Source organism: Sciurus vulgaris (assembly GCF_902686455.1).
Source record: "Sciurus vulgaris genome assembly, chromosome: 11".
In the NCBI taxonomy this organism is placed as follows: domain Eukaryota; kingdom Metazoa; phylum Chordata; class Mammalia; order Rodentia; family Sciuridae; genus Sciurus; species Sciurus vulgaris.
In genome coordinates, this window is record NC_136472.1 from 109,092,283 (window position 1) to 109,117,051 (window position 24,769).

At 36.6% G+C, this 24,769-nt stretch overlaps 1 protein-coding gene across 1 annotated transcript in view; it reads right to left on the reverse strand.

Moving 5' to 3' along the window:
• Positions 1-8,732: 8,732 nt before the first annotated feature.
• ZW10 (zw10 kinetochore protein) overlaps positions 8,733-24,769 on the reverse strand; it is a 34,645-nt gene continuing 18,608 nt past the window's right edge. Inside the window, exons 10-16 of the mRNA XM_079103843.1 lie at positions 21,951-22,189; positions 18,999-19,070; positions 16,571-16,740; positions 15,559-15,689; positions 14,908-15,039; positions 13,933-14,135; positions 8,733-11,794 (exon numbers count right to left, since the gene is read on the reverse strand). Of these exons, the coding sequence (XP_078959969.1) occupies positions 11,674-11,794; positions 13,933-14,135; positions 14,908-15,039; positions 15,559-15,689; positions 16,571-16,740; positions 18,999-19,070; positions 21,951-22,189 (1,068 nt within the window). The 3' untranslated portion in view covers positions 8,733-11,673. The remainder of the gene's footprint in view (positions 11,795-13,932; positions 14,136-14,907; positions 15,040-15,558; positions 15,690-16,570; positions 16,741-18,998; positions 19,071-21,950; positions 22,190-24,769) is intronic.

The window sequence follows — 24,769 nt, forward strand, 5'->3', positions numbered from 1 at the left end:
AGGATTACTATAACTACTCAGCTGATCTCCAGCACTAGTCTACTACATTATAATAAGTCTATACCATTATTCCCTTCAAAAAAAAGTCAGAAGTTCAACCATCAATATGAAAGAATAAAATAAATGAAAGCAAATCCTTTGTTTTGGGAACTTACTGACAAAGTAACATCTCCAAGAGCAAATTTAAATATATTTAAAAATCTCCATGCTTCTCCCCATAGTTTCTACAATAAAAACATTCATTCGCCTGCTCATTCACTCATGCACAAAGAGCTTATGGTCCCTACCAGATACTGTTATAGATTCATTAATGTAAATAAACAAGACAGGCAGAACCTCTGCCCTCAAGGAGGTCATACACAGCTTAGTAGAGCCAAAAATTCAATTTTTTTGATAGGTGAAGAACATGGTGTTCTTAACATGGCACAGAATTTCTTTCCAAGTTTATCTAACATGGCCTAGAACCATGAATCTAGGCCCAAACCAAGATTCATTTGTTCTAGATTCATTTTTTTCCCTCACCTTTAACACCCTCCCATATTCAACCACCTGTTATATCTAGAATATCTCCAGAATAAACCATAGCACCTTTGCTCACATTGTTCCCTATTCTTTAAATGCCCTTCCCACTTTGATGATTTGAATCTAGTGATTTCAAATCAATAACTACTAAGGATGTATATGTGCCAGGCACTGTGCCAACACTGAGGACAAAATGATAAACAAAATCAGATACAATTCCTCCTCCAAAGAGCTTACTGTCTAGAAGGAGGAGACATACATAAATCAAAGGACCTTGTAAAGTGCAAATTTGTAACTCTGATAAAGTATCATGAAAGAGAGGTACAAGATAATGACAGCTTGTACTAGAGATGAGACTGAGTCTCAGGACTCAGGAAAGACTTCCCCAAGGAAGGCATTCAGCGGGGATCTGGGAAGATAGAGAATGCTTCAGGCAAAGACAACAAAGAGTGGCAAAAGAGAGAGAGTGGTGCCTTCAAGGGACTGAAAGAAATGAGCAGGAATGCAAAAAGGATGACATGATGAGAGGTTGGATGAGTCAGCCTCTGGTCGTGTCAGGAAGAGCCTTTAGAGCTCTGGTAAAGTTTGGTCCTCATTCCCTGAGCAACCATTTTTAGTAGGAACCCAAAGACTTGACCGGCTTACCACCATCTGATTTAGACCTAGGTTAAAATTTCCTCAATGATTCAGGCAGCTCCTGCACTGCAGATCACCTTCTAGTACATCAAGTACATCAAGTACCACATCATGGTGCATGGTAAGGGCTGATGTCTGTCTACTCTTCAGTTGGTGGCAGGTCCTTAAGAGTAGAGATGAGAACGGGTCTTCATTTTTGTAACCTCAACTGCACAGTGTACGGCAGTGTCAGTGCTCAGTAAAGGTCTCTTGAATCAATCAACACACGTAGATGCCAATCAATTTTATTCCCTCCCCCACCCCCCATCTCCCCCCTTTTTTTCTTCTGGTGGTGCTGGGGATTGAACTCAGGACCTTATACATGCCACACAAGTGCTCTACCACTGAGCTAAAGCCCCACCCCCTAGAGCAGACTCTTATCATCCCGACTTCCTATACAACCTTGTGCTTCCCTTCTGTCTCCCAAGCTATTGTCCTTCACGTGGCTACCAGGCTTCTTAAACACAGGTCAGACCAAGCCATTCTTTTCAAGTCATTCTTTTCTTATATAAACCTTCACTGACTCCCTATTACCATAAGGATCAAACTCAAATTCTTTAGGTTAATTATGTAATGCACATCATGATCCAATCCCAAACTAATCTTTTTGATTTCATGTTTCATGACACCCTTTCTTTTCTGCAGAAAAGCCAGAGTACTACAATTAGAGTCCTAGTATATTCCACAAGTAGACCATCCACTCCCACACCTTGGTTTGGGCCTTGCTCTCAGCCTAGAATATTCTTCCTTCACATTTCTTTAATTAGAAAAACTACTGATGCTTCGAGATACAGCTTAACTGTCAACCCGCCTCAAAACTTTGCTTCTAATGCCCCAAATTCAGAATTAATGACTTTAGTTCATATAGGTATTTCAAGAAACTTGTCCGGTAACTAGCATACCATTGTTTTAAAACAAAATCAAAAATAACCTCTTTCTAACCCTGTTCTACAATCTCCCTGCACCAGCTGCATGTCAGCAAGAGAGTGAGGGACAGAAAAGTGGCACTCTCCTCCCTACACAGAAGCATGCATTCCCAGGAGGAAAGGGAGCACAATACTTCCCTTGTGCAAATATTCAGACAACAAAGAACCCAAGTTGTATTCTAGGAAATTATTTCTAAACCTACAAAGAACAATCCATTGTTTCTGGACTATTTCTCAGGTTCAGAGATAAAATGTGAATTTTATAATTTACATATTATAAATTAAAATGTCTACCCTCCCCCACTGCTCATTTTTCAAAACAATTTTTCACTTTGTTTAAAAGCAATTTACTTTGGGAACCAAATTTATGCCCTAAAACTTAAACTTGTGAAATAAATACTCAGCTGAATATGGACTATGAGAAAAATTCCCCACACAGTGTGTCAGTGATGTCAATATTGGACACAGAGAACATGTCATCTGTTTTAATTAAGACACAAAGGAGCAGAAAAAGTATTAATCCCAAGGCGTTGATTTAAAAATAAATTCCTAGGGGCTAGGGACACAGCTCAGTTGGAAGAGTGAACAAGGCCCTGGGTTTGAGCCCCAGCACCACCACAAAAAAAAAAAAAAATCCTAAATATCTGCTTTTAGGTCAGTAAAAGCTAACACTTTAAATCAATGCTTAATGACTGACATGAGTGTAAACCCTTTGTGACTCGGAGAAAAACAAAGTCCCTTTCTCCCTGTGCAACTTCTTTGATACCCACTTTTTCCCTTCTCTGGTCTTTTCTCTATCCTCTAAGACTGGCTTTCATCAAGCACCCCAGGTCTAATGGATACCTGACTGCACAGAGTACAAGGCAGGGCACTGTACAAAGTACTCTGCTCTCTTGGAATTCATAGTCTAACTCAAGACACACAAGCAAAACACAGAAACAACAAAATACCCCAATAATATGCCATATGGCAAATACAACAAAAGCAAAATCATGATTTTCTTCATTTTTACACTAGCTTGTAGAGACAGTTCCTTTGAAGTTTGTTTGGTGTTCACTGCCATCCTAAAAGATAAGAAAACTAGGGGTTTCTATATCCATTTGATTAGTATCCATACTAAGAGCAGAAAGGCTAAATGATTTGCCTAAGTTCACACTGGTCTATAAATGACAAATGTGAAATCCAGTGTTCTGACTGCACATCTAGAGCTCTCAGCCCCTCTCTAGGGCTGACCCCCAAAGCCCTGGGAGAATGGTGGGAGATTTATAAGGCCAATGTTCCCAGGAGTGAGAGAAGGCAGGACCAGGGTTTAAGAGCAGGAGACAGGGAGTGGTTCGAAGAACAATGCCCATCTTGATACGTGGGGTGGAAGAAGCTGGCAAATTCAGGGCACAGACCATGGTGGTTTTATAGTAAGAGGATTCTCAGGAACCTTTTAAATTTGGGCAGAGCTGAGTTCATAAGTGCAGGACAAGGAAAGGGGTATGAAGCTGCTTGTCTTTTACTCTGGGTTCTTTGATTTTATAACAGGCATCCAGAATAGAAAATCCTAAATACCCCTTCAGTTTCCCTCTTTTCCTGCCAGAACAGGAGAAAAGTTCCCAGGCCTGGGGCTGTGTCGGGGATGTCTGGAATCAACATGCGCTCTGCTCTCTGCCAGTCCATGAATCACTTAGGAAGCAGCTGTCCCAGTAACTTGGCTAATTAAATTAGAGTCCACTGAACGCTCTATTGACCTGAAGCTCACTCCAGTAAGCAGGCCCACTTTGAAGGTGACTATATTCACAGCTGTTTGTTAACAGATTAAATAAAATGGACAGAGAAAATAAGGGGCTATAGGAAAGTCTGTCAATGTAAACAAAGTGTCTAAAGCACAGCTGTTGGAGTGACTTGTAGGAGACTTGTTTGGTGTCAGGAGTTGAGTTTTTCCCCCCACCCTCCCAATTCATAAGTTAAAGTCCTAACTCTAATATCTCAAATGTGACCTGATTTGGAGATAGGCTCTTTACAGAAGTGATAAGTTAAAAAAAAAAGTCATTATGATGAACCCTAATCCAATGTGATTTATAAAAAGGAGAAATTTGGACACAGATACACACAGAGGGAAGACTATGGGGAGAGGGAGATCATCCATAAGCCAAGAAGCAGCACCTAGAACACATCCTTCCCTCAGAGCCTCCAGAAGGAATCAAACTTGCAGACCTTGATTTTGACTTTGTAGCCTCCAGAATTATGAAACAAAAACTTTGCTTTTAAGCCACCTGACCTGTAATATTTCGTTATAGCAGCCTAAACATTTGGAGACATAAGAGGTAGAAAGACGACTGGATAAGAACTTTTCATAAGAACATCGAAAAGAACATCAGATTTGGAAGCAAGCAAACCTGTGTTGGGACCATGACTTTGCCATTACCTGCAGTTTGTCCTTGATCAAGACACTTAACCTCTCTGTACATGATTCCTCATTTGTAAAACAAGAACAATGATGTCTCCTCACAGGGGTTCTTAGGATTAAATGAGAAAAGATAGTCTTTGGCTTATGCAGATTCAGATTCCCCATAGCCCATCAGCAAGCAAGCAGTCGCCAAAGTAAACTGTACCTACCAAATACCAGTGATAAGAATGTTGAGCACCTTAGCCTGATATCGCAACACCCTTTATGCTTCCATTCAGTTCTTTCTGCTCCACTGAATTCATCACATACTTGATCTTCTCCTCTCTCTCTCTTGACTACAGACCACAGTTTTATTCTCAAAAGTCCCTCTCCTTCCTTTCTCCTGCTGAACTTGAGCCAGAAGGGGGCTCTTTTAGCAGGCCCCATGCCTACCTCACACCACCTCACTCTCATGCTCACCCCTGTAGACAACCTAATATTGCCTTTAAGAAAACAATCCCCATTTATTTGTATTTTTATTGCCATGTTTTTTTTTAAAGTACATGTTAATTAAACCCTCCCAAATCTACTAAAATAATCATGAGCATAATAAAACCAAATAGAAACCCCCTCCACTAAATGTAATAATAGTAGTCATATAATAGAGGCCCATTTGTCCAGAAATGTTGATAAATTGTTTTAGTTAACTGCCTATTCCATTTACAAGTTACCCTATCAAAACTGAACAGCAACTTTCAAAAAATAAGAATCTAAATCAAACATGCCAAACACCAAATGTACCGGTGGTTACTGGTTCAGAAGCCTTGCAGATTTGACAGTGTTTCAGAGACACTGTCAGAGCCTCATTTATGGCTGAGGAGCCCTAAAAATAAGTGGAGGCAATTTCTGCCTCCAGGTGGCATGAATTCAAAACAGGGTTTTATATATTCATAAAAATACAAATATCCATACAGCCAAGGGAAGTTCTTCTGGGACCCAAAGTCAAATGCTTCCTGTGGTAGTGGACTCATAGTTTACTTATGAGGCCACTCCAGCTCATACTGCAAAAGGACCACTTACCCTCTTCTCGTTTGGGCTGCATCATCCATACATTCTGTGGGTCTCGTTTGACCTGGCATCACTCCTAAGCATTAAGCGTTTCTACTCAGCTCCAACAAGAAGCATTAGACACTATTCCTGCCTTCAAAGGAGGCAATTTAGTTGGAAAACTGTCTGTTACACAATTCTAAATTATGTACATTGATTTTGAAGTGACACTAAAAATAGATATTGTAATATCACTACTCTGTGCTGTATGTTGTACATAGATTACTGCATTTAATCTTGTCATATACTTGGTCAAAGTATTAGCCCCATTTTATAAATGAGAATTTTGAGTCTTGAGAGAGAACTGTCCCAGGGCGATAAAACTAAATGTAGACTTGGGAATGAAACCTACAGTCCACACTGGCACTTTACCTCTCCAATACTACCTTCCCTACCCTTCCTCTTACCTAAGGTCCTGAAGACCAACTGGCCACAGCAGAAGTCCTGCAAAGGATCAGACACTCTGCCTTCTATCCTGTTTTCTCCTTCTCCTCTTATCCCCATGTACTCTACCCATAGTTTCTATCCATCTGTCCTAAGGTAAAAATCTAAGATTTTAAAAACAGAATAAAGGTTTTTCTGGTGACCTTTTCTTCTCTTCTGAAGCTAACTTCAGTGAAAAGCAAAAAAAGGTGGTGTTTACTGTCTTAGGTTCATTGGAAGAATACTATTACTCTCTCAATAAGACTGTGACTTTGCCTTTATAAAGAGCATGCTGCCTTCAGATATGCTTCTCTTCTAACCAAACTACTCTTCCCTTTTGCTGCTTTGCTAGCAAAAATTAGTACCAAAAAAAAAAAAAAAAAAAAAAAAAAAAAAAAAAACCAGAAAGTTAAGATTCTGTTGAGTTCTCAGAAATCCCCAGTTAAATTCTCATAGGTTGTTGACTAAGTGAAAGCACTTGGGGTAAAGAGAAATAGAGAAAAAATCATAAGTACTATTGGCACATGTACATACAACAGCACTACCCAGCCAAATGAAATAGGTGGCTGATATTTTTATAACATAAACAATAAACTGACACAAGGATGTAGGTGATTTCAGGTCTCCATAAGTCTGCTGAATAGCAGAATGTCCTGTATATTCTTAAATTGCCTTGCATTTAAAAATGGGTTGCCTCTGATTTTCATAAAATCAAATATGCAAAGAAAGGAAATAATTTATCCAAAATATCAGCTGGAGAGAAAAATTGGTAATTTCACAATAGGATGAAGAAGAAATGGTATGGTCGAGGCTCAGGCCCTGGTTTTAGGAAAGAGGAAAGTACTTCAAAGTGCACAGAAAAATACCAGAAATGATTTCATGGCTATAGCCTTTAAAATAAAGACATCATAATAATGTGGATAAAAAAGGATGTGGGGAGAGGGTCTTTAAGATGAAAAACCTGACCTTAAAATAAAATATTATGATATAATAAAAAAGTACAGCTGCAGATGGCAATCAGCAATTCATTCTATAAAACAACAAAAATCAATCCCCAAAATCCAAACAGGCCATTCATAAGCAAAACTGTAAGAATAGTCTCAATATGGAAAAAATAATATCAGGAAGGTCAAAGCCTAGAATATGCTAAGGTTTATAAAAAACGTTATTTCAGCCAGGCATGGTGGCACATGCCTGTAAGCCCAGTGGCTCCAGAGGCTGAGGCACAAGGATTGCGAGTCCAAAGCCAGCTTCAGCAACTTAGGGAGGCTCTAAGCAATTCAGTAAGACCCTGTTTCTAAACAAAATACAAAAAAGGGCTGGGGATGTGGCTTAGTGGGTGAGTGCCCCGAGTTCAATCCCTGGTACCAAAAACAAACAAAAAACATGATTTCAAGGGACTTTATGAGGGGAATGGGTCTGATCAGTGAAAAAGAAAAAGGAAAGGGTTAACTGAAGCAAGTGACTGGGAAAGAGGGAACGAGACAAAGGAGAAGTAGAGATGTGAGCTGGCTGTCAGTTGCTTTTGAGGTATATAATTCTTAATACTCAGTATTCGGGGAATGGGAATGGAATGGATATAGGGTAAGACTGAAGGGAAAACTGGGATAGGGGGAAATGGAGGGATGCAGGAAGCTCCTGGATACAGAAGTGAGGAGAAAAACAAGGAACAAAGTTCACAGACCAGAGAATGAGCCCAAGTTTGAAATACACTATATGGCACTTGCTAGTGGGTGGCACTTGCTTCTGTGATCTTGTTTACTTCTCTGTCCTCATCACCTTCTTGCCACCTACTGGCTCCCTAACTCTCCACTATTCAGAGCTCACAAGTACACCTTCTATCTTAAAGTCTTTGCAAAGAAGGCTTAGTTGTCTCCACCAAAATATCCACACAGCTAGCTAACCTTCCCAAGATCGTGCACTGACTCACCATCCTATGTAGAATTGCCACTGGCTCCTGCTTCTTCTCCTCCAGAGCTCCTACTCCTCAATCACCCTACAAGTACTTTTTCCCCCCTAGCACTTACTATCTTTAAACATACTCTTTGGGCTGGGGATATAGCTCCGTTAGTAGAGTGCTTGCCTTGCAAGCACAAGGCCCTGGGTTCAATCCCCAGCACTGCAAAAAAAAAAAAAAAAAAACAAAAACCTCTATTTAAATTTTGTTTATAATTTGTCTTTATCACTAGAATTAAACTGTAAGAGTGAAGGGAATTTGTGTTGCGCTTGTTCTTGTCATCCAGTGCTTTGAACAGTCTGCCACACAATAATGTTAAGTGAAATGAACACACTTTTAAGTGAAAGTCTTAAGCCTGTGGCACAGGAGGACATAGGTATTTCTGGCTTTGGTACTACTGTCTTCTTCAATAGCTAAGACCCATTAATTCCTACCCCAGTCTCTGTGCTAAACAAAAAAACTAGGACACCTGACTTCTGAAGAGGAGTGAAGAACTTAAACATAGCTCATCAGAATTATTGCCCTCCTCCCCAACCTCTAGGTAGAGATTTCATAACTTGATTTGGAGACATTTAATGCTATTTCTAGTCAGAGCTTGTGATATCATGAAATTCTTAACCAAACTTCTCCCAACAAAGTGAGGAATTTATCTAAATCATACAATAACTGAAATTGTGGCTTTGCAATTTTTAGGAAATTTTAAGCTTTGGCAAAATGCATATTTTTTAGGAGGAAATTATCACAAAACAAAGGTTCAGAATCAGTTTTATGATTAGGAAGAATATAAGCATCAAAATACAATTCAGGGCTGGAGTTCTAGCTTAGCTGTAGAGCACTTGCTTAGCATGTGAGACACTGGGTTGATTCTCAGCACCACATATTAAACATCCATCAAAACTTTAAAAAAAAAAAAAAAAAAAAATTGAGAAAGACCATTTCATGCCAAAACTTTTTGCACAAAAGGTAATGGCCAACAGGTTTACCTTCTTGCATTTCTGGCTATCTCCCATCACTACGAAGTCACTCCTATACACGTTATCATTTCTCAACAGCACAAAAAAGGCATGGAGCTTAGACAAACTACTTCTTTGGGCCAGTTTTTTTTTTTTTTTTTTTTGGGGGGGGGTGCTGGGGCCAGTTTTTTTATGATCACAAAAATACTCTATGGTGTGTATCTGTGTATTTGTGTGTACCACTTAGCACTTTCAGAAGACAAAATCTTGGGAAATTAGAAAATAGAATGAAAAATGCCAGGAATCATCTCGAGTGATAATTATTGGCAAGCATGACAAAGGGATTTTCCATCTCCCCGTAAATATTATTAATCAAAGAATGAATAAATACTCACAAGTGATTGTTCAGCAACATACCGAGCTTATAGTATAAATGCTGTTTAGAGTCAAATGACCTTTCAAGAGCTGACCAAGACCAAAATATAAACTCAGGGTAAAATGGACAGGTTCTCTAGCTTCTGTTCCCAGAGACCAGGTCTACATGCCTTGTGATACTTCTAGGCCTGAGGAAAGAGTGCCATCTGGAGGATCTCCATTTCAGAAATTGCTGGTCAGGCAACCAATTCAGGATTCACATTGAAACAAGAGCCACTATCAAATCCCCCCATGGATTTAAGCTGTTTTCAGACTTGTCTTTTTAACAATTCTTTCTATTACAATCTTGAGAAACATTTTCATGAATTTCATTTCTCAGTCACTTGTACAGTTTGAACTGCATTTAGAAAGAGGTTTCTTCTTCTTGCACCATAGATCCACTCAGTAAGTCAAGGCTCTTATCTACCCAGAATGAACATCATCTTAACCATCAGCTATTAGCTGCCTTGGCCAGGAAAGAGGATGAAGTCTACTTGCTCTGTACCATGCTTATGAACTATTCATCAGGGGAAACAGTGCCAGGAAGAACTTTAGTAATGAAGTTTTCCATGTTGCTGGGAGGAGGAAAGGCGTGAAAAGCATGTTTTTCAGTTATAAGAGCTCGCACCCCCAAATTGCTGTAACTGTCAAGCCAAGGAATAGTGTCTATGAACAAAAGAAACCTGATTTGTCTAACAGCTCTGTGATGCATTTATTTCAGTTCTGCTTTTATTTCCCCATTCCCAAAAAATGCAAAGAATGCTACCTGAAATTGTGTGAATTTTCAAGAGCAGATGTTCTTTTAAAATAGCCCCTTCTTCCCTCTTAAGAAAGTCTGCTTCTTTGTTCTCAAAAAACAGAAGCTAGTTCAGACCATTTTTTTTCTGTGAGTGCTCACAGGAGGACATGCAGAGTATAAACAAATAGCTTGAGGTTAACCCAGTTGAGTTCTGTCATAAGAAAATCGGACTTATTTCTGTTTAGTTCTTCTATAACCCGTAAATGAGAAAAGAAAGACCAAGCAACCAGAATGACATAATTAAAAGGGCTTAATCAGAACTAAGAACAAGAGGGAGAAGGCAAAAGGAAAAACAATATGTTTTAGGGCAAGGAGATTAAGAGGCTGAGGACTAAGAAATCAGGCCTATTATACTGGAAACGTCCTTCAGACAGAACCTGCCTCAAAAGCATGTAAAGATCACACCCCTATTTCACGGGGAGAAACTATTATTTAGTACTGAGATATAATACAGTGTCCTAGAGAAATCAGATAACACCTGAAACATAATACATACTGCCAGTGGAAAAAAGACTTGAAACAAAAATTGAGCTGATGGATCACCCATGTCCACCAAATAAAGGACCAGGTTATACAGCCCAGCACTGGCATCTCACAGCATGTACGTTCCAAAGGAACACGGGCAATTTAAAATCTTTGACATCTGATAAGCTACAGAAACAGTTGAGTGTCAGAATGAGAGTGGAGGGAACCTAACAAAAAAAATAAAATTTAGTTGAAACAGCAAAACCTTCCAAAATTTAAAGTCCTAAAAGACCTAGGAATTCTGAAAAAGTATCAGACAATGTTACAAGGAAGGAGATGATGAGTCAGAACATCTGTGAGGGTCATACACTTCAATTAAAATCCAGTGGCTGGGGCTGGGGCTCAGTGGTACAGCACTTGCCTGGCACATGTGAGGCACTTGGTTCGATCCTCAGCACCACATAAAAATAAATAAAATAAAATAAGGGTGTTGTGTCCATCTACAATTAAAAAAAAAAAAAAATTTAAATAAAGTACAGAAGAAAATTTGGTCTCTTTTGTCAAAGTTCCCATGTTATCAAAGACACTCACCCTTTAACTCTGAAAGGTATTATTTACTAGAAAGAAATATTATAGGAGGACTCCCAATACTGGCAAAGCCAAATATGGTACCCCTGTTCCCCCACAAAAAATATTTATTTAATATCATAAATTTTTCACTCTGCCTCTTAGAATCTCTTGAATTCCTTAATCCAAAGCCAGGGCTTAAAGCTGCAATGTACACAGATCCCAGAGAGTCCCAGAATCAGCACAAATACTGCCCCACTGTTTCTTATTTATCAAAGCTGAGCACCTAGAAAGTCAATGAATTGAGGTGCTTCACGTGACATCTTAAATAACCAGTTCTTCAACAAAGTCTCAAAACAGGCCAGGAGGTAAGACATCCTTGACATCTGGTTCACCAAAATCAGAAGGTGATTCCAAGAAGCCTTGCAGGGAGTAATTTCACCAAAAAGGAATCCACATAGTCAAGATACAGCTTTCTCAGGAAGATGGAGCTACTTAATCTTAGCAAGGGCAGCTGCTCTTCTTTCTGTATTCTGGAACAAGGCACGAATTAAAGCTTTTACTTCACTGGAAGAGAATGCAGTTGCCAGCGGCCCTTTTCCATCTGCCCACCTGCAAAAAAGATAAAATTCTATTTCTTATTATGTCTCTGAAGTTTAAGCATGAATTTAAAATTGATTTCATCCAAATGTTTGTTTTAAATCGAAATAAATTAAATTCTAGTTATCTTTCCTCCTCTTTACAGATTTACCCATTAATACCTTAGACTCTCTTCTCATTGGTTGCAAATCAATAATGAAAAAAAAAAACCTAACAATATAGGGAAAAAAAATAAACAGGCATTTTACAATAGAAGAAACATTACTAACAAAATTACTAACAAAAAGATGCTTAATCTCAATAGAATTTAGGAAAATTAAAATGACAATGAGCTATTATTTTACACTAACTTTATTATCAAATCTGCTAATTCCAAACACTGGGGAAATGTGAAGAAACAGGATATATAAACTATGAAATATGTGTACTGTAGGATATGTAATGCAGCAGTAAAAATGAATGCAGTTATATATACCATCATGAGTAAATTTCAAAGACAGGATAAAGGAGCAAGTTAAAAAGGATTCCACTTATATGAAGTTCAAAAGCAGGCAAGTCTAATCTTTTTTGTTGTTAAGAGTATGTGTAAATGTCCAGGCTGGGGTTCTGGCTCAGTGGCAGAGTGCTTGCCTGGCATGTGTGAGGCACTGGGTTTGATTTTCAGCACCCATATAACTAAAGGTTCCAAAAAAAATTTTTTTTAAACAAAGAATATGTGTAAATGTAAAACTATAAAGAAAGGCAAGGTAATAACATAAAATTTAAGTGAGCAGTTACCTCTAATGAAAAGCATTTGAAGGAGGACACGTAGGAGTCTTCAAAGATACCACTTATAATTTTAATTAGGTAATAAGTATATTAACATTTATTCTTTTTCTCTAAACCATGATTATAATTATCTATGCTATACTACTTCATAAGTATATTTTACAATTAAAATGTTTAAACTATACATGGACTAAACGTGGGGTTTTTGTGGGGGTTTGTTTGTTTGTTTTGGTAAAAAATATTCCCAATTAGTTACTAGCCTTGCATTTACTGAACTCTCCAGGGGGAAAAATAAACTTCCTAAGGAGAAAAAAGAAGTTGAGATGTACCAGTACTAGTTTTTCTCATTAACAAAGAACTAATGATTATTCTCAGGCTGCAAGAAAGCCCTTTAAAAGCAGAAAAAGAAAAATTCTGTTCTCTGGAGCATATTGCCTAAACACAACTTTTTTTACCCATTACAGATTTATAAATAAATAAATCAAAACTTTGTAATAAATGTAATTAAAGGTAACCTGATATGACTTCTTTTCCAAGTACAAATCTCATTTATGTTATTTTAGAATGGACAATATGTGCTGCAAACTACTCAGATACATGTAGGATGACTGGTCTAATATAATTGAACACCTACAGTAAACCAAGCTAAAGCGGGCAGACAAGTGACTGACTGTAGGGATGGAGATGGATGACCTTACGGCCTATAAGAGAATTCTTTATGCAAGGCATACATATTCGTGAATCACTACCATCAACACAAAACCATCAATGCATGTGTAGCTAAATCACCTCTATTCTGTTTTGTGAAGAATGAGTGCCCTCTGAACAATAATAAGATGCAGCATATACTCATGGGGCATAGCCACATTAATTGATAGTGTTGGGCAAAAATGTCATACACTATATTTAAGTATCCATTACAGTGTATGGTGCTTAACCTCTGAAACTATTTGCTCCCTGCAGAAAAACTACTGGTGAATCAAAAAGTGGCTTGATGCTGAATATTAAAGACATAAAAGTAATTTCTCTTAATATACCAAAGTCATTACATCCACTGTTGATCAAAGTGAGTAAAAATTTCCATTCAGGTGTAAAACAGTTGGACTTATTATAAATATCAGATCCTTTCTTCGTATTGCATGCCAAAATGATATGTTCATGATCCAAATAATATGAATGAGACGTCTATGACTTATCAAATATGAGAAAGCAATGAGATCTACATGATAATAGCACACAAAAAGTCCTCAACTACTGCTATTTAATATGAAACTTTTCCCTGAGTTATACTAAGAAACAAAGAAAAGCACTGCTACCACTGGCACTATTATTCTTTTGTGGCTGTGCAGAGATACACGCCTCTATGGAAGGGTTATACATACCGATCTCCAATTTCTTGCAAGCTAGCTTGTAGCATCATCATCAATTCTTTGAAAGGCATCCATTTTGACACATAGATGGGAACCTCTTCTTGATATTTCTTGTTCTTGCTTTCTTCAGACAGAGGTGCAAATACTTGAGGTCCTTCATCTACCACGGTTTTGCATAAGGAATACAATCTATCACCATCTTCAGTAGAGATGTCCTAGTTTTGCACAAAGGGAACATAACAGAATTGGGGCAATATAGTAGTAGGAAAAGGGTGGAGCAGATCTTAATTACAGGCTGTTCAGGGGGTCACCTACAGTGAAATGCTTTCTACCCAATTTAGTAACACCTTAGTAGATACTAGATTCCTTCAGCTCTCTGAAAATACTTCTGTAGCTAGAATGACAACAAAATATGTTTCAACAGATTGTCAGTAATTTAGTTTGCTTACATGAAACAACCTATATCTCCAGGAGAATGTAGTATAGCCTTACTGCAAAGCACAAAATCCTCACAAATAAGGATTTTGTGAGTCTATGCTTTAGAGGCTTCATCTGGCCAAGTCCAGGCATTTTCCTTGTAGGATGATACACAAAAATCCCAATTGCAATGTTTTGTTGAAAAAGTGCTATCTGCATAAGACTTTATTCACTTTACTAAAGGAAGGTATTAACTTGCAAATACCACACAATGCATCTTGGGAGTAATGCCCAGTTTCTAATTTCCGCATTCATAATTTGCAGATGCTAGACTGAGAAGTAGAACAATCGTACTTTCTTAATTAGGTATAAAAGAGATTAGCAAGTCTCCAGCAAGAGAGAATTAAGACAAAACTGAAAACAACTGCATGAGTCATACATGAAAGACAATTTCTTCTATTGTAAGTATTGAGTAAAACTGAGATTTCTACATCATTTTTTTAATAAAGTCACAATCTGGGATAAGCATTGCATCTCAAGTCTGTGAGGCATGTGATGGCCTAAGCTTACCTCAAGGGCAGTGATTCTGCCAATGATCTCAGAAATTGCTGTATTTAGTAAAGTCCCCATAGCCTTACAATATATATTCACTGGTAGGATATCTTGCCACACAGTTCCAAGTCTCTTTAGTTGGTGCAGTACCTGTCAGAAGAACAGAGCTGTTTACACAGGAAGGAGATAGTTGCAACTCACATTTTCCAGATTTACATTTATCATACACCTGTTTCTGGGGAAAGAGGTATATGCAAAGATGAGGTAATAATATGTACTTCTTGAATGCTTAACCTTAATTATATTCCTGGTAGCTAAAAAGTACCAGGATGGGAAAACTGTAGCAAAAAGATAAATCACTTAAGAGAGACGCAAGGATGAAAGCCTATATTTCAAACTTCCCCAATACAATTCATGAGTCAACTACTTGCTACACAGACTTACTTATTCAACTTACGGTGTCAATGGAAAGACAATTTCCTGTTGTCTTGGTATGGCAAAGGAACATTTTTAAACATAAATGTAAAAGGTATTCAGATTATCTAGTGAAGGTTATAGGAAATCAAGAAAGCTACTGGTTAGGGGTTCTTCGATGCTTTTTTTTTTTTTTTTTTGAAGGGTATCTACTATGGATGAGTACAAATTTCAGCACTAGCAAGAGCCTCCCACCTGCCGGACTGCTTTACTTGCTGCAGAATAATTCTCTTCATCATCCATGTTTGAAAAGTTCCTAGCACTTGACAGTCTTTCCAGAAGTTCGCCTTTCTGTGCCCGCATTTGAGCCAAAAAGCACTCTGTCCCTATGATGGGATACAAAAAAAAAAAAAAAATTCTAAAAGCTATCCAATTACACATTGCAGTAAACCAGTAAACCAGAAGAGAAGACAAGCATAAACCATATCTCTGTTCTATCTATATGAAAACAATTGTAGGTAACATCATAAATCTACCCTAAGGATACTAGAAAAAAATCATAATGCAGTTAGCCAATCCCACTCTTAGGAAAATAGAAAAATCCTTCTCAATAGTTAGCCTAGAGTCTGAGTCAGCTAAAAAATATTACTTACACAAAAAAGCTACTTATTATTCTGATATATCTATACCAGTGAGGGGAAAAGTCAAGAACTGAAAGGCTAAGTGAACCATATAGATTCTCTGCTTTTCTCAGTCTATCATTATAGAAAATATATTAATTTAACCCACATTTCATTTCTTTTGACAATCCCAAGTAAAACTAAGGAAGATGTAAGGGGAGGGAGGCGGGGAGAGCTGTCTTTGGTTTTGCAAAAGAATAAGCACTGGCATTAGTGAGCTCTTACCAACAATTGTCACAGCTCAAGGAGTAGGAGGTGGGGAAGGAGCGGGGAACACCTGGGGAATGACACTGGCCAAATTATGGTGCTATATTTTGTATTGTGTGCATGTACAAATCTCATCCATACGTACAACTATAATGCACCAATAAAAAAATGTGGGGAAAAAAGTAATGCTTCCATTAAGACTACATTCATTTTATAAAAGTAAATAACCAGAAACATATGCAAATTAAATGCCCTCCCACTTTCAAATACAGTGCAGGACCATCACCTAATTTCTATCCACCTCATTTATAAATTACAAAGATACTAGGCTGATAAACTGCATAATCCAAATATTTGCCTAAATTTAAGGTTTCAGTTACCAAGTCTTCTGAAGCCAGGTACAAGATCCACAAAAGTAGTAGTGCCATCACAAAGAATGGGGGCAAGGCGTAATCTGAACTGATGCCCCAGGGTCAGCAAGTGGTGAGCAATATACATACAGTTGTTATGGTGAATGGCAGCCAACTGGGGAAGTTTTTGAAGGTTTTCCCTACGTGTAGAAAAGAAACCATCTATTATTAAAGTGGAGGATGATGAAAAGTCACTATTCCTCTAATGTGTCATGTCTCTATGCTTTAATAATTGCCTATTTTGTAGATGCTGTACATAACAAGACACAATCTCATCATTCCCACTCCCAGAGTTAGGTTGTTCTGCCTGTGTGATTTTACCCTATAAAACTATCCCAGTGATTAACAAACAAGAAAGATCAAGGGAATCAAGATGTTTATCTGAGTAAAGATGTTTATCTGTACTGGAAACCTAGCAGAACTATGTATAAAGCTATTGAAATTTAATTCTGGTAAGTCTCTGGAACTACAGGTTTACCTCCCCTTTTTCCAAACTCCTATTTGATTCATGTAATGAAGCATTTAACATTTTGAATTCACAAGTTTTCAAAACTGACTAGAGATCAGGGTCACATGGAAAATTTTAAAATATACTTATGTTTAGTCAGACCCTGCCTCAAAAATTAAAAAGGGATGGGGATGTAGCTCTGTGGTATAGTGCTGCTCGTTTCAGTCTCCAGTAGTACCATAAAAAAAAGAAAGAAAAAGAAAAATCCACAGATACCTAACTAGGTCTTACACCAGACCTATATATAATCAAAAGCTCCAGGAGTATGGCCTAGGCAAATATATATATATATATATATATATATATATATATATATATATATATATATTCAATTCATGTATATGGGGCAGATATATTTACATACACACACACACACACACACACATTTTTTCCCAAGGCTCCATAAGTGATTCTAAAATACTATCAAAGCTGAGAAACATAAGCTAAGACAGTGGTTCTCAAAGAGTGGCATAGAATCCAGAAACCTGTTTCCAGGAGATTCTGATGTATGCTAAAGTTTGGGAACCACTGTGCAACACAGTCCCAAGATCATACAAAGGAAAAAGACAGGCATATCTAACTCCATGGCAGTGAGAAAAATATTTCTGAGCCACAGAAAGTTCTAAGTCAACTCTCTCAGAGTCTCTAAGGACAAGATGTCAGCTGATTCAGATGTTTTCTCTGTTCCTTTGCTTGACTGTACAACAAATGAAACTAGAATTTTATAATTTTTTTTATTTTTTTGGTACTGGGGATTGAACCCAGGGACCCTTCACCAAAGTTATATCCCCCGCCCTTTTCATTCTGAGACAGGGTCTTGCTAGGCTACTTAGGGCCTTGCTAAATTGCTAGGGCTGGCCTCAAACTTGTAATCCTCCTGCCTCAGCCTCCTGAGTCACTGGATTATAGGTGTGTGCCACCACACCCAGCAAAATAAGAATTTTAAACTACAGCAAAGAGAATACAAATAAAAATAAGATTCACAATAAATTAGTTCTTTTTAATAATAAAAACAGGTGGGTTTAATTAAAAACATCTGAATTGTTCAAAATTTAAACAAAAAAATTTCGAATAATAAACTGATTTGTTTTTTTCTTTGAAAGCAGAGTCCTTGGCTATGAAATAGTTTCCTTGACATATTACTAAAAACACTTATAAAAAATTCCAAACCATTTCATTTAAATAACAGAGAGAACTCCTGGAGGCTTACAGTTGAGTAACCTTTTAGAACATAAAAGAAACCTTTAAAGCCCAAGACATTAGGTAAATAAACACAGCCTAAGATGCTATAAAGAGTGGCTAATCATACTTCCCAGTTAAAAAGCATTCTCTTGCTTTTATATTATTTTTTATTATATCTGCAAAACTATAAATGTCAAGGGAAAATGTAGTATGTTTACTGTATAGCATTGTGAAATAATAACCTTTCTGAGGCTTGAACCCATAGGGGCTTTACCACTGAACCATATCCCCAGTCCTTTTTATTTTTTATTCTGAGACAGTGTCTCACTAAGTTGCTTAAGGCCTTATTAAATTGCTAAGGCTGGCCTTGAATTTGTGATCCTCCTGCCTCAGCATCCCAAGTGAGATTATAGGTGTGTGTCACCACACCTAATTTCTTTCTGGTTTTTAACCAAGAAAAGTAAGGCAATTCTTAAAAGGCCTAGGCATTAAAAACCGGTAAGTTTTAAAATATGTATTATATAATGTAAGATTCTGTTATTAATATAGTAAGTGTCTAAGTCCTTTAAAATGGTTTACTGCATTTTATTGTGAATTTTAATAACCAAAATATCTTTGGCAAAAATATAAAAATAGTATTTTTAATTAAACAAACATTTAAACATACAAACAAAACATTATACAGAAATGAGATAAAGTAGTACTTACTTGTGATATGTTGGTACGACATCATGGAACAAATGGAAGATATTCCTCACTGAGTAGAAAAGTTGGACAGCACTAAAGGGAAAATTAAAAATTAATACCAATATATAAGGATATACTATAAATGAGGAAATAAATTTCAAACTCAGTATACTTTTAGTGAGGGTCATCAATTAAAAGTACAGTTGCAGAGAAAACCTGCCTTGGTCATTGCTGGAAAACACCACTCATCTAGATGGAAATATATTCTCAATCAGTATTTACTAACTAAATTGCAGTTCTGAAAACTTGAATCCATTAATAATTTTTAGAACCATAGCATTCAACACAAAGCCTCTTTTCCATTTATCATTCTGTGTTCTGCGATTACCCAGAGTATCCTTTCAGTTACAAATGGAGCTAAGCCTCAGGCAAATGTCACCTACTCACTGATACACACTGCAAAGGGCAAGGTATCAATAAAAAGGTATCACTTGGTTCTTTTAGAATCAGTCTGACTTTCAGCTTTCACCTTTTTTTCCTTCTTTCCCATTGCAAAGAGATAAATCAACATTTTCTAGTCTAGAATCTAGCCCTCAAGACTTTTTGCCCTTTAAATATGGTCTTTAAAATGCATCAAAAATATTAAAACGCATTTAAAAAGAGCAAATATAAGGCTTGCCACTTATCTCTATACAAGAGTATTTTAACCTATATGCCTTGATTAACACAAAGGAATTCCACAAATATTTAGGAAAACAGATGATGGTTGCTATATTCCAAAACACCTTCACTACCAATTATAAATGATAACTGACTAAATTCATTCATTTAATTTTTGCTTAATATGTTATTTGACATTTGATAATGTAGAAAGGAGGGTATTGTACAGTAGGTTGTTTTTTGTTTTATTGATGCATTATAATTATACATAGTAGTGAAATTCATTATACCATATTCCTATATGCACATAATTTAATCAATCTCATTCCCCAGTACTTCCCTTTCTCTCCATTCTTTCCTCCCCCTATTTGCTTGCCATACTCTACTGCTGTCCCTTCTATTATTGTTATTTTAATTAGTGCATTATAATTATATATACATATAAATGGGATTCACTGTGGTATCTTTGTACATGAGCATGGCATAATTTGGTAAATTTCCTTTCCCAGTTACTCCCCATGTCCTCCCTTCCTTTCTCCCTCTCCACTCCCTTCCACTATTCCTTGTAGTGGTTTCCCTTCTATTTTCATGAGATACTTTTTTATTCCTTTTCTCTAGCTTCCACTTTTGAGAGAAAACATTGACCCTTGATTTTCTGAGTCTAGTTATTTCACTTAGCATGATATTCTCCACTTCCATCCATTTATCAGCAAATGACACAATTTCACTCTTCTTTATGGCTGGACACAACTCCACTATATATCTATATCTATATCTATATATATCTATATATATATATATATATATATATATATATATATATACACCACACTTTTTTAATCCATTCATCTACTGATGGACACACAGGCTGGTTCCCTAACTAGGGTATTGTGAACTGCACTACTATAAACACTGGTGTGTGTGTGTGTGTATATATATATATACATATATGTGTATATATATATATAATATATATATATATATATTTTTTTTTTTTTTTTTTTTTTTTTTGGGGTAAGTACCAAGGAAGGCTTGGGCTACCTGGATCATATGGTAGTTCCATTCCTAGTTTTTATAGGAATCTCCACACTGATTACCAAAATAGTTGGAATACTTTGCAGTCCCTGTACATGTGTTTTTGTTTGTCCTATTAAAAATCATTTCTTTTAGTAGAATGAATGTCTACAAACTTTCAGTACAAAAATAATGTTTTGTATTTGTTTTCTCAAAAATTTTTTAAAATATTGCTCTGTATCTCTACCTTCTGGCCTGATATATTCAGCAGAAAACCAAGAAGAAATTGTTACTCTTATATTTATTTTGCCAAAAAAGTATATACTTCCTTTGTAAGTAAGCATGCATTTTTACTTCCTGCATATAATTAAAACTAAAAGGACTCATAAATATGATTCATTAAAGCCAGGGAAGTACTTTGGTAAACATATTCTTTCCAGAGCAAAATAAAATAAAGGCTATGTTTGTTTGCATGAAGAGATTATAAACTACAAAAGATGTGATATGATTACACTATTGTTTTCTACTATGAGGACAAAAAGTATAAAAAAAAATTGCTAAACACAGATTCAAACTAAATAGGCTTTTGTAAACCTGCTCTACAATCAATTTAGGCTACTGTCTGCCATTTTTGTCTCAATGAAATCTAGAAGGAGGAGCTTGTTAAAGAAAAAGATTCCATATGAAATGTAGAGTTGAGTCCAAGGTACCTTCAATACAATGTCGATTAGAAGTCATCTTGGAAAGGTAAAGCCAGATCTGTGATGCGTACCATTCTTTTCCTTTTACAAACTAATAAATTATTAGTGTTTTAAAAATAAACAATTTAAATGTAAATTTAATTAGGTAATGTAAATTTCAAAAGGTAAAAAAAACTAAAGAAAGCTGGAACATATGTTACAACTATTACTATTACCTCTATCACCTGTAATAGTCAACATTTGAGTACTAATAATTTCTAGGTAACATTTTAAGTTCTTTGCATGTATTCTCATTTAAAATTATTTCACTTTCATCATAAAAAAATTAAATATTATAGTATTTCATTAAAAAGTGATTAAAATTTTTAGTGTGGGATAAACCTTTATGTCCATCCACATATGTGAATCTATTTTTATACCTTGTTCTAACATCTATATTATAAATAAGTTAGAGACTGATATATATGTGTGCTACAATGTGTCTTTCTAGAAAAAAAATAGGATAAAAAAATAATTTCAGCTAATTTTCTTAATAAATGTCTATTCAGATAAGCATTTAACCAATCAATGCCATTTTCAGACAACTTGGAACTCATACCATTGGTCACTACTGGTTGTTGCCTCTAGTAAAGTCTGATAGGCAAGTTCCATTAACTTCTTCACAGATTCACTGATGCGACATGTAGGCAAAGAAAAGGAATGTTGATCCAACGTATTTTCAGGTTCTAAATTCGCAGCTTCATTGTACTGAGTTTTGGATATTTTTTGTGCTTTTAGCTTGTTATCCTCATCAGGACTGGGTAAGTCTGGCACACTTATCTTAGAATCAGGAGTGATCTAAGGTTCAAATAAAAATATAATAAATGCATGTTTTCAGAATAATTCAAATGCAAGTATACAGCAAAGAATAAGACACTGGTGACTTCCATGAAGATAAAGCTGTGGTTCTAAGGAATAATTAAAAGATTTGAGTCGATATGGCATTATTTTAACTACTCAATCTTGGGTGACAGTATATGATAAGAAATAAGCAATCCCTTTTACTATGAAATTGTTCTCAACACTCAATCTTGATGGAAAAGTAAACTGTGCAACGGGTTCAAGACTTCATGTAAGTGAAAAAGTATACAAAGTTGGGCACAGTGGCATGGACCTGTAGTCCCAGCTACTCAGAAGGCAGGAGGATCACTTGAACCCAGAGGGTCAAAATCAGATTGGGCAACACAGATCCTGTCTCAAAAAGACAAAAATTTTTAATTAATTAATTAAAAGAAAAATAAAGCTAGATGTGGTCATGCATGGTATAATCCCAGTGACTCAGAAGGCTCAGGCAAGAGGATGGCAAGGCTAAAGGCAGCCTTGGAAACTTAGTGAGGTTTTTTCTCAAAAAATTTTAAAAAGGGGCTAGGAATATAGCTTGGTGGTAGAGTATCCCAGGGTTCAATCACTGCCCAGTGTAGGAAGGGAGGAAAGAAGAAAGGAAGAAGAGAAAAAGACCTTTTAAAATTATCATTTCTCAGGCTAGATTATTAAGACCAATATAATTCTGTGTTCCATTAACTATGTTATTAAACCAATTATTTCATACCAGGCACATAAGTTAACTAATCTATGGAAAAACTTATTCCAATTCCCCCAATATTCTCCCCTGAAAAAAACGAACAAAATTCCAAATCAAAACTGAAAAAGGCTCCTTAACATTTACATGAAATGAGGATTCCTAGACTTGGTTGGGACTAAACTGAAGGAACCCCTGGTAGAGAGTTTGATGATGTTTTTCAAACAACTTTACAGATCTTTTGGGAAAATAAGTGAGAATATTTAGGGGACTGTTCTAGAATTTAGATAAAGACTACGAAAAGTAAGCTGAAATGATTTTAGAAAAGGAAAGAAGAGTTTTACAAAGTTGAACAGTTTAGATTTCACTCCAGGGCCTAAGTGCCAAGAGAAAGAACCAGAATAGAAATCTGGAGCAATAGTTCTTAACCAGGGGCAATTTTGGCAACGTCTAGAGATTTTTTTGTTTGGCACAACCAGAGTACTGCTACCACCATCCAAATGAAGATAGAATTCAGGAATGCTGCTAAACATTTCACTGCAAAGCAAATAATTATCTGGTCCAAAATGTAAATAGTACTACTACTGAGAAACCTTGGCCTAAAAGAAGCTACATATTAGGATGTAGGTACAAAAGAAAAATGCAATTTCCTAGAATGCAGAACAAGTTGAAAAGAGAGCTCAGAGATTATCTAGTTCAATTATCTTACATTACACAAGAGAAAAATGAAGTTCAACAAGATTAAAAAATTAAGCCCAGGACAGGCCGGGTGGCATACACCTGCAATCCCAGTTACTTGGAGGCGGAGGCAGGAGGATCATAAAATTGAGGTCAGTGTAGGCAACTTAGTTAATACCATATCTCAAACATTTTTTAATAAATAAATAAATAAAGCTGGGGATGTAGCTCAGGGGTAGAGTGCCCCTGGGCTCAATCTCCACTATCTCACAGAAAAAAAAAAAAAAAAAAAAGTCAAGGCTACAGTCACAAAGCAATTCAGTAATAATCATGTTTATATCAAGAAGCTGTGTAAAGAGGTTGGGGTTGTGGCTCAGTGTTACAGTGCTTGTCTAGCATGCATGAGGCGCTGGGTTCAATCCCTGACACCACATAAAAAAAAAAAATGAACAAAATAAAGGTATTGCGTCCATCTACAACTAAATGTTTATCTATAAAAAAAAGAAGCTGTAACTGAGATATACTAATTCATTTAACAAATATTGAGTGAATAGATGAGCATTTAATACATATAGGTTATGTGCCAGGAACTTTCACTAGAGATACTGCAGTAAACAAATAGAACAAAAGATATAAAAATACAAAAAACACTGTCTCTCATGAAACAAACTTCTTAGAGAGGAACAAACAATAAATACACAAATACTGGATGAAGAAAAATATAAAGCAGGGAAAGTGTTTACGAAGTAGGTGGCAGTCACAATTACTAAAAACTAGTCACAGCTGGGCATGGTTGTGCATGTCTATTATCCTACTCAGGGTTAGGCAGGAGTATCAACTTCAAGACCAATCTGGGCAATTTAGTGAGACCCTGTCTCAAAAACAGATGGGGATGAAGCTCAGTGGTACAGTGTTTGCCTATTATGTATAGGACCTGGGTTCAATACCCAGTACCCCCACCAAAAAAAAAAGTGGGGTCAGGAAGGACTTTAATAGAAAAGTCATGCGGTATCTCCAATAAAAATCTTACAAGCACAGGGAACAAGAAATTTGAAGTTTCTGCAACCAAGTAGGGACCTGGCACATTCAAGGACAGGTTATGAATCCAAGGTGCCTGGAGCACTGAAGGAAAAATGCAGTAAGAGATGGAGTCAGAGGAGATAGGAGACAGATCACAAAAA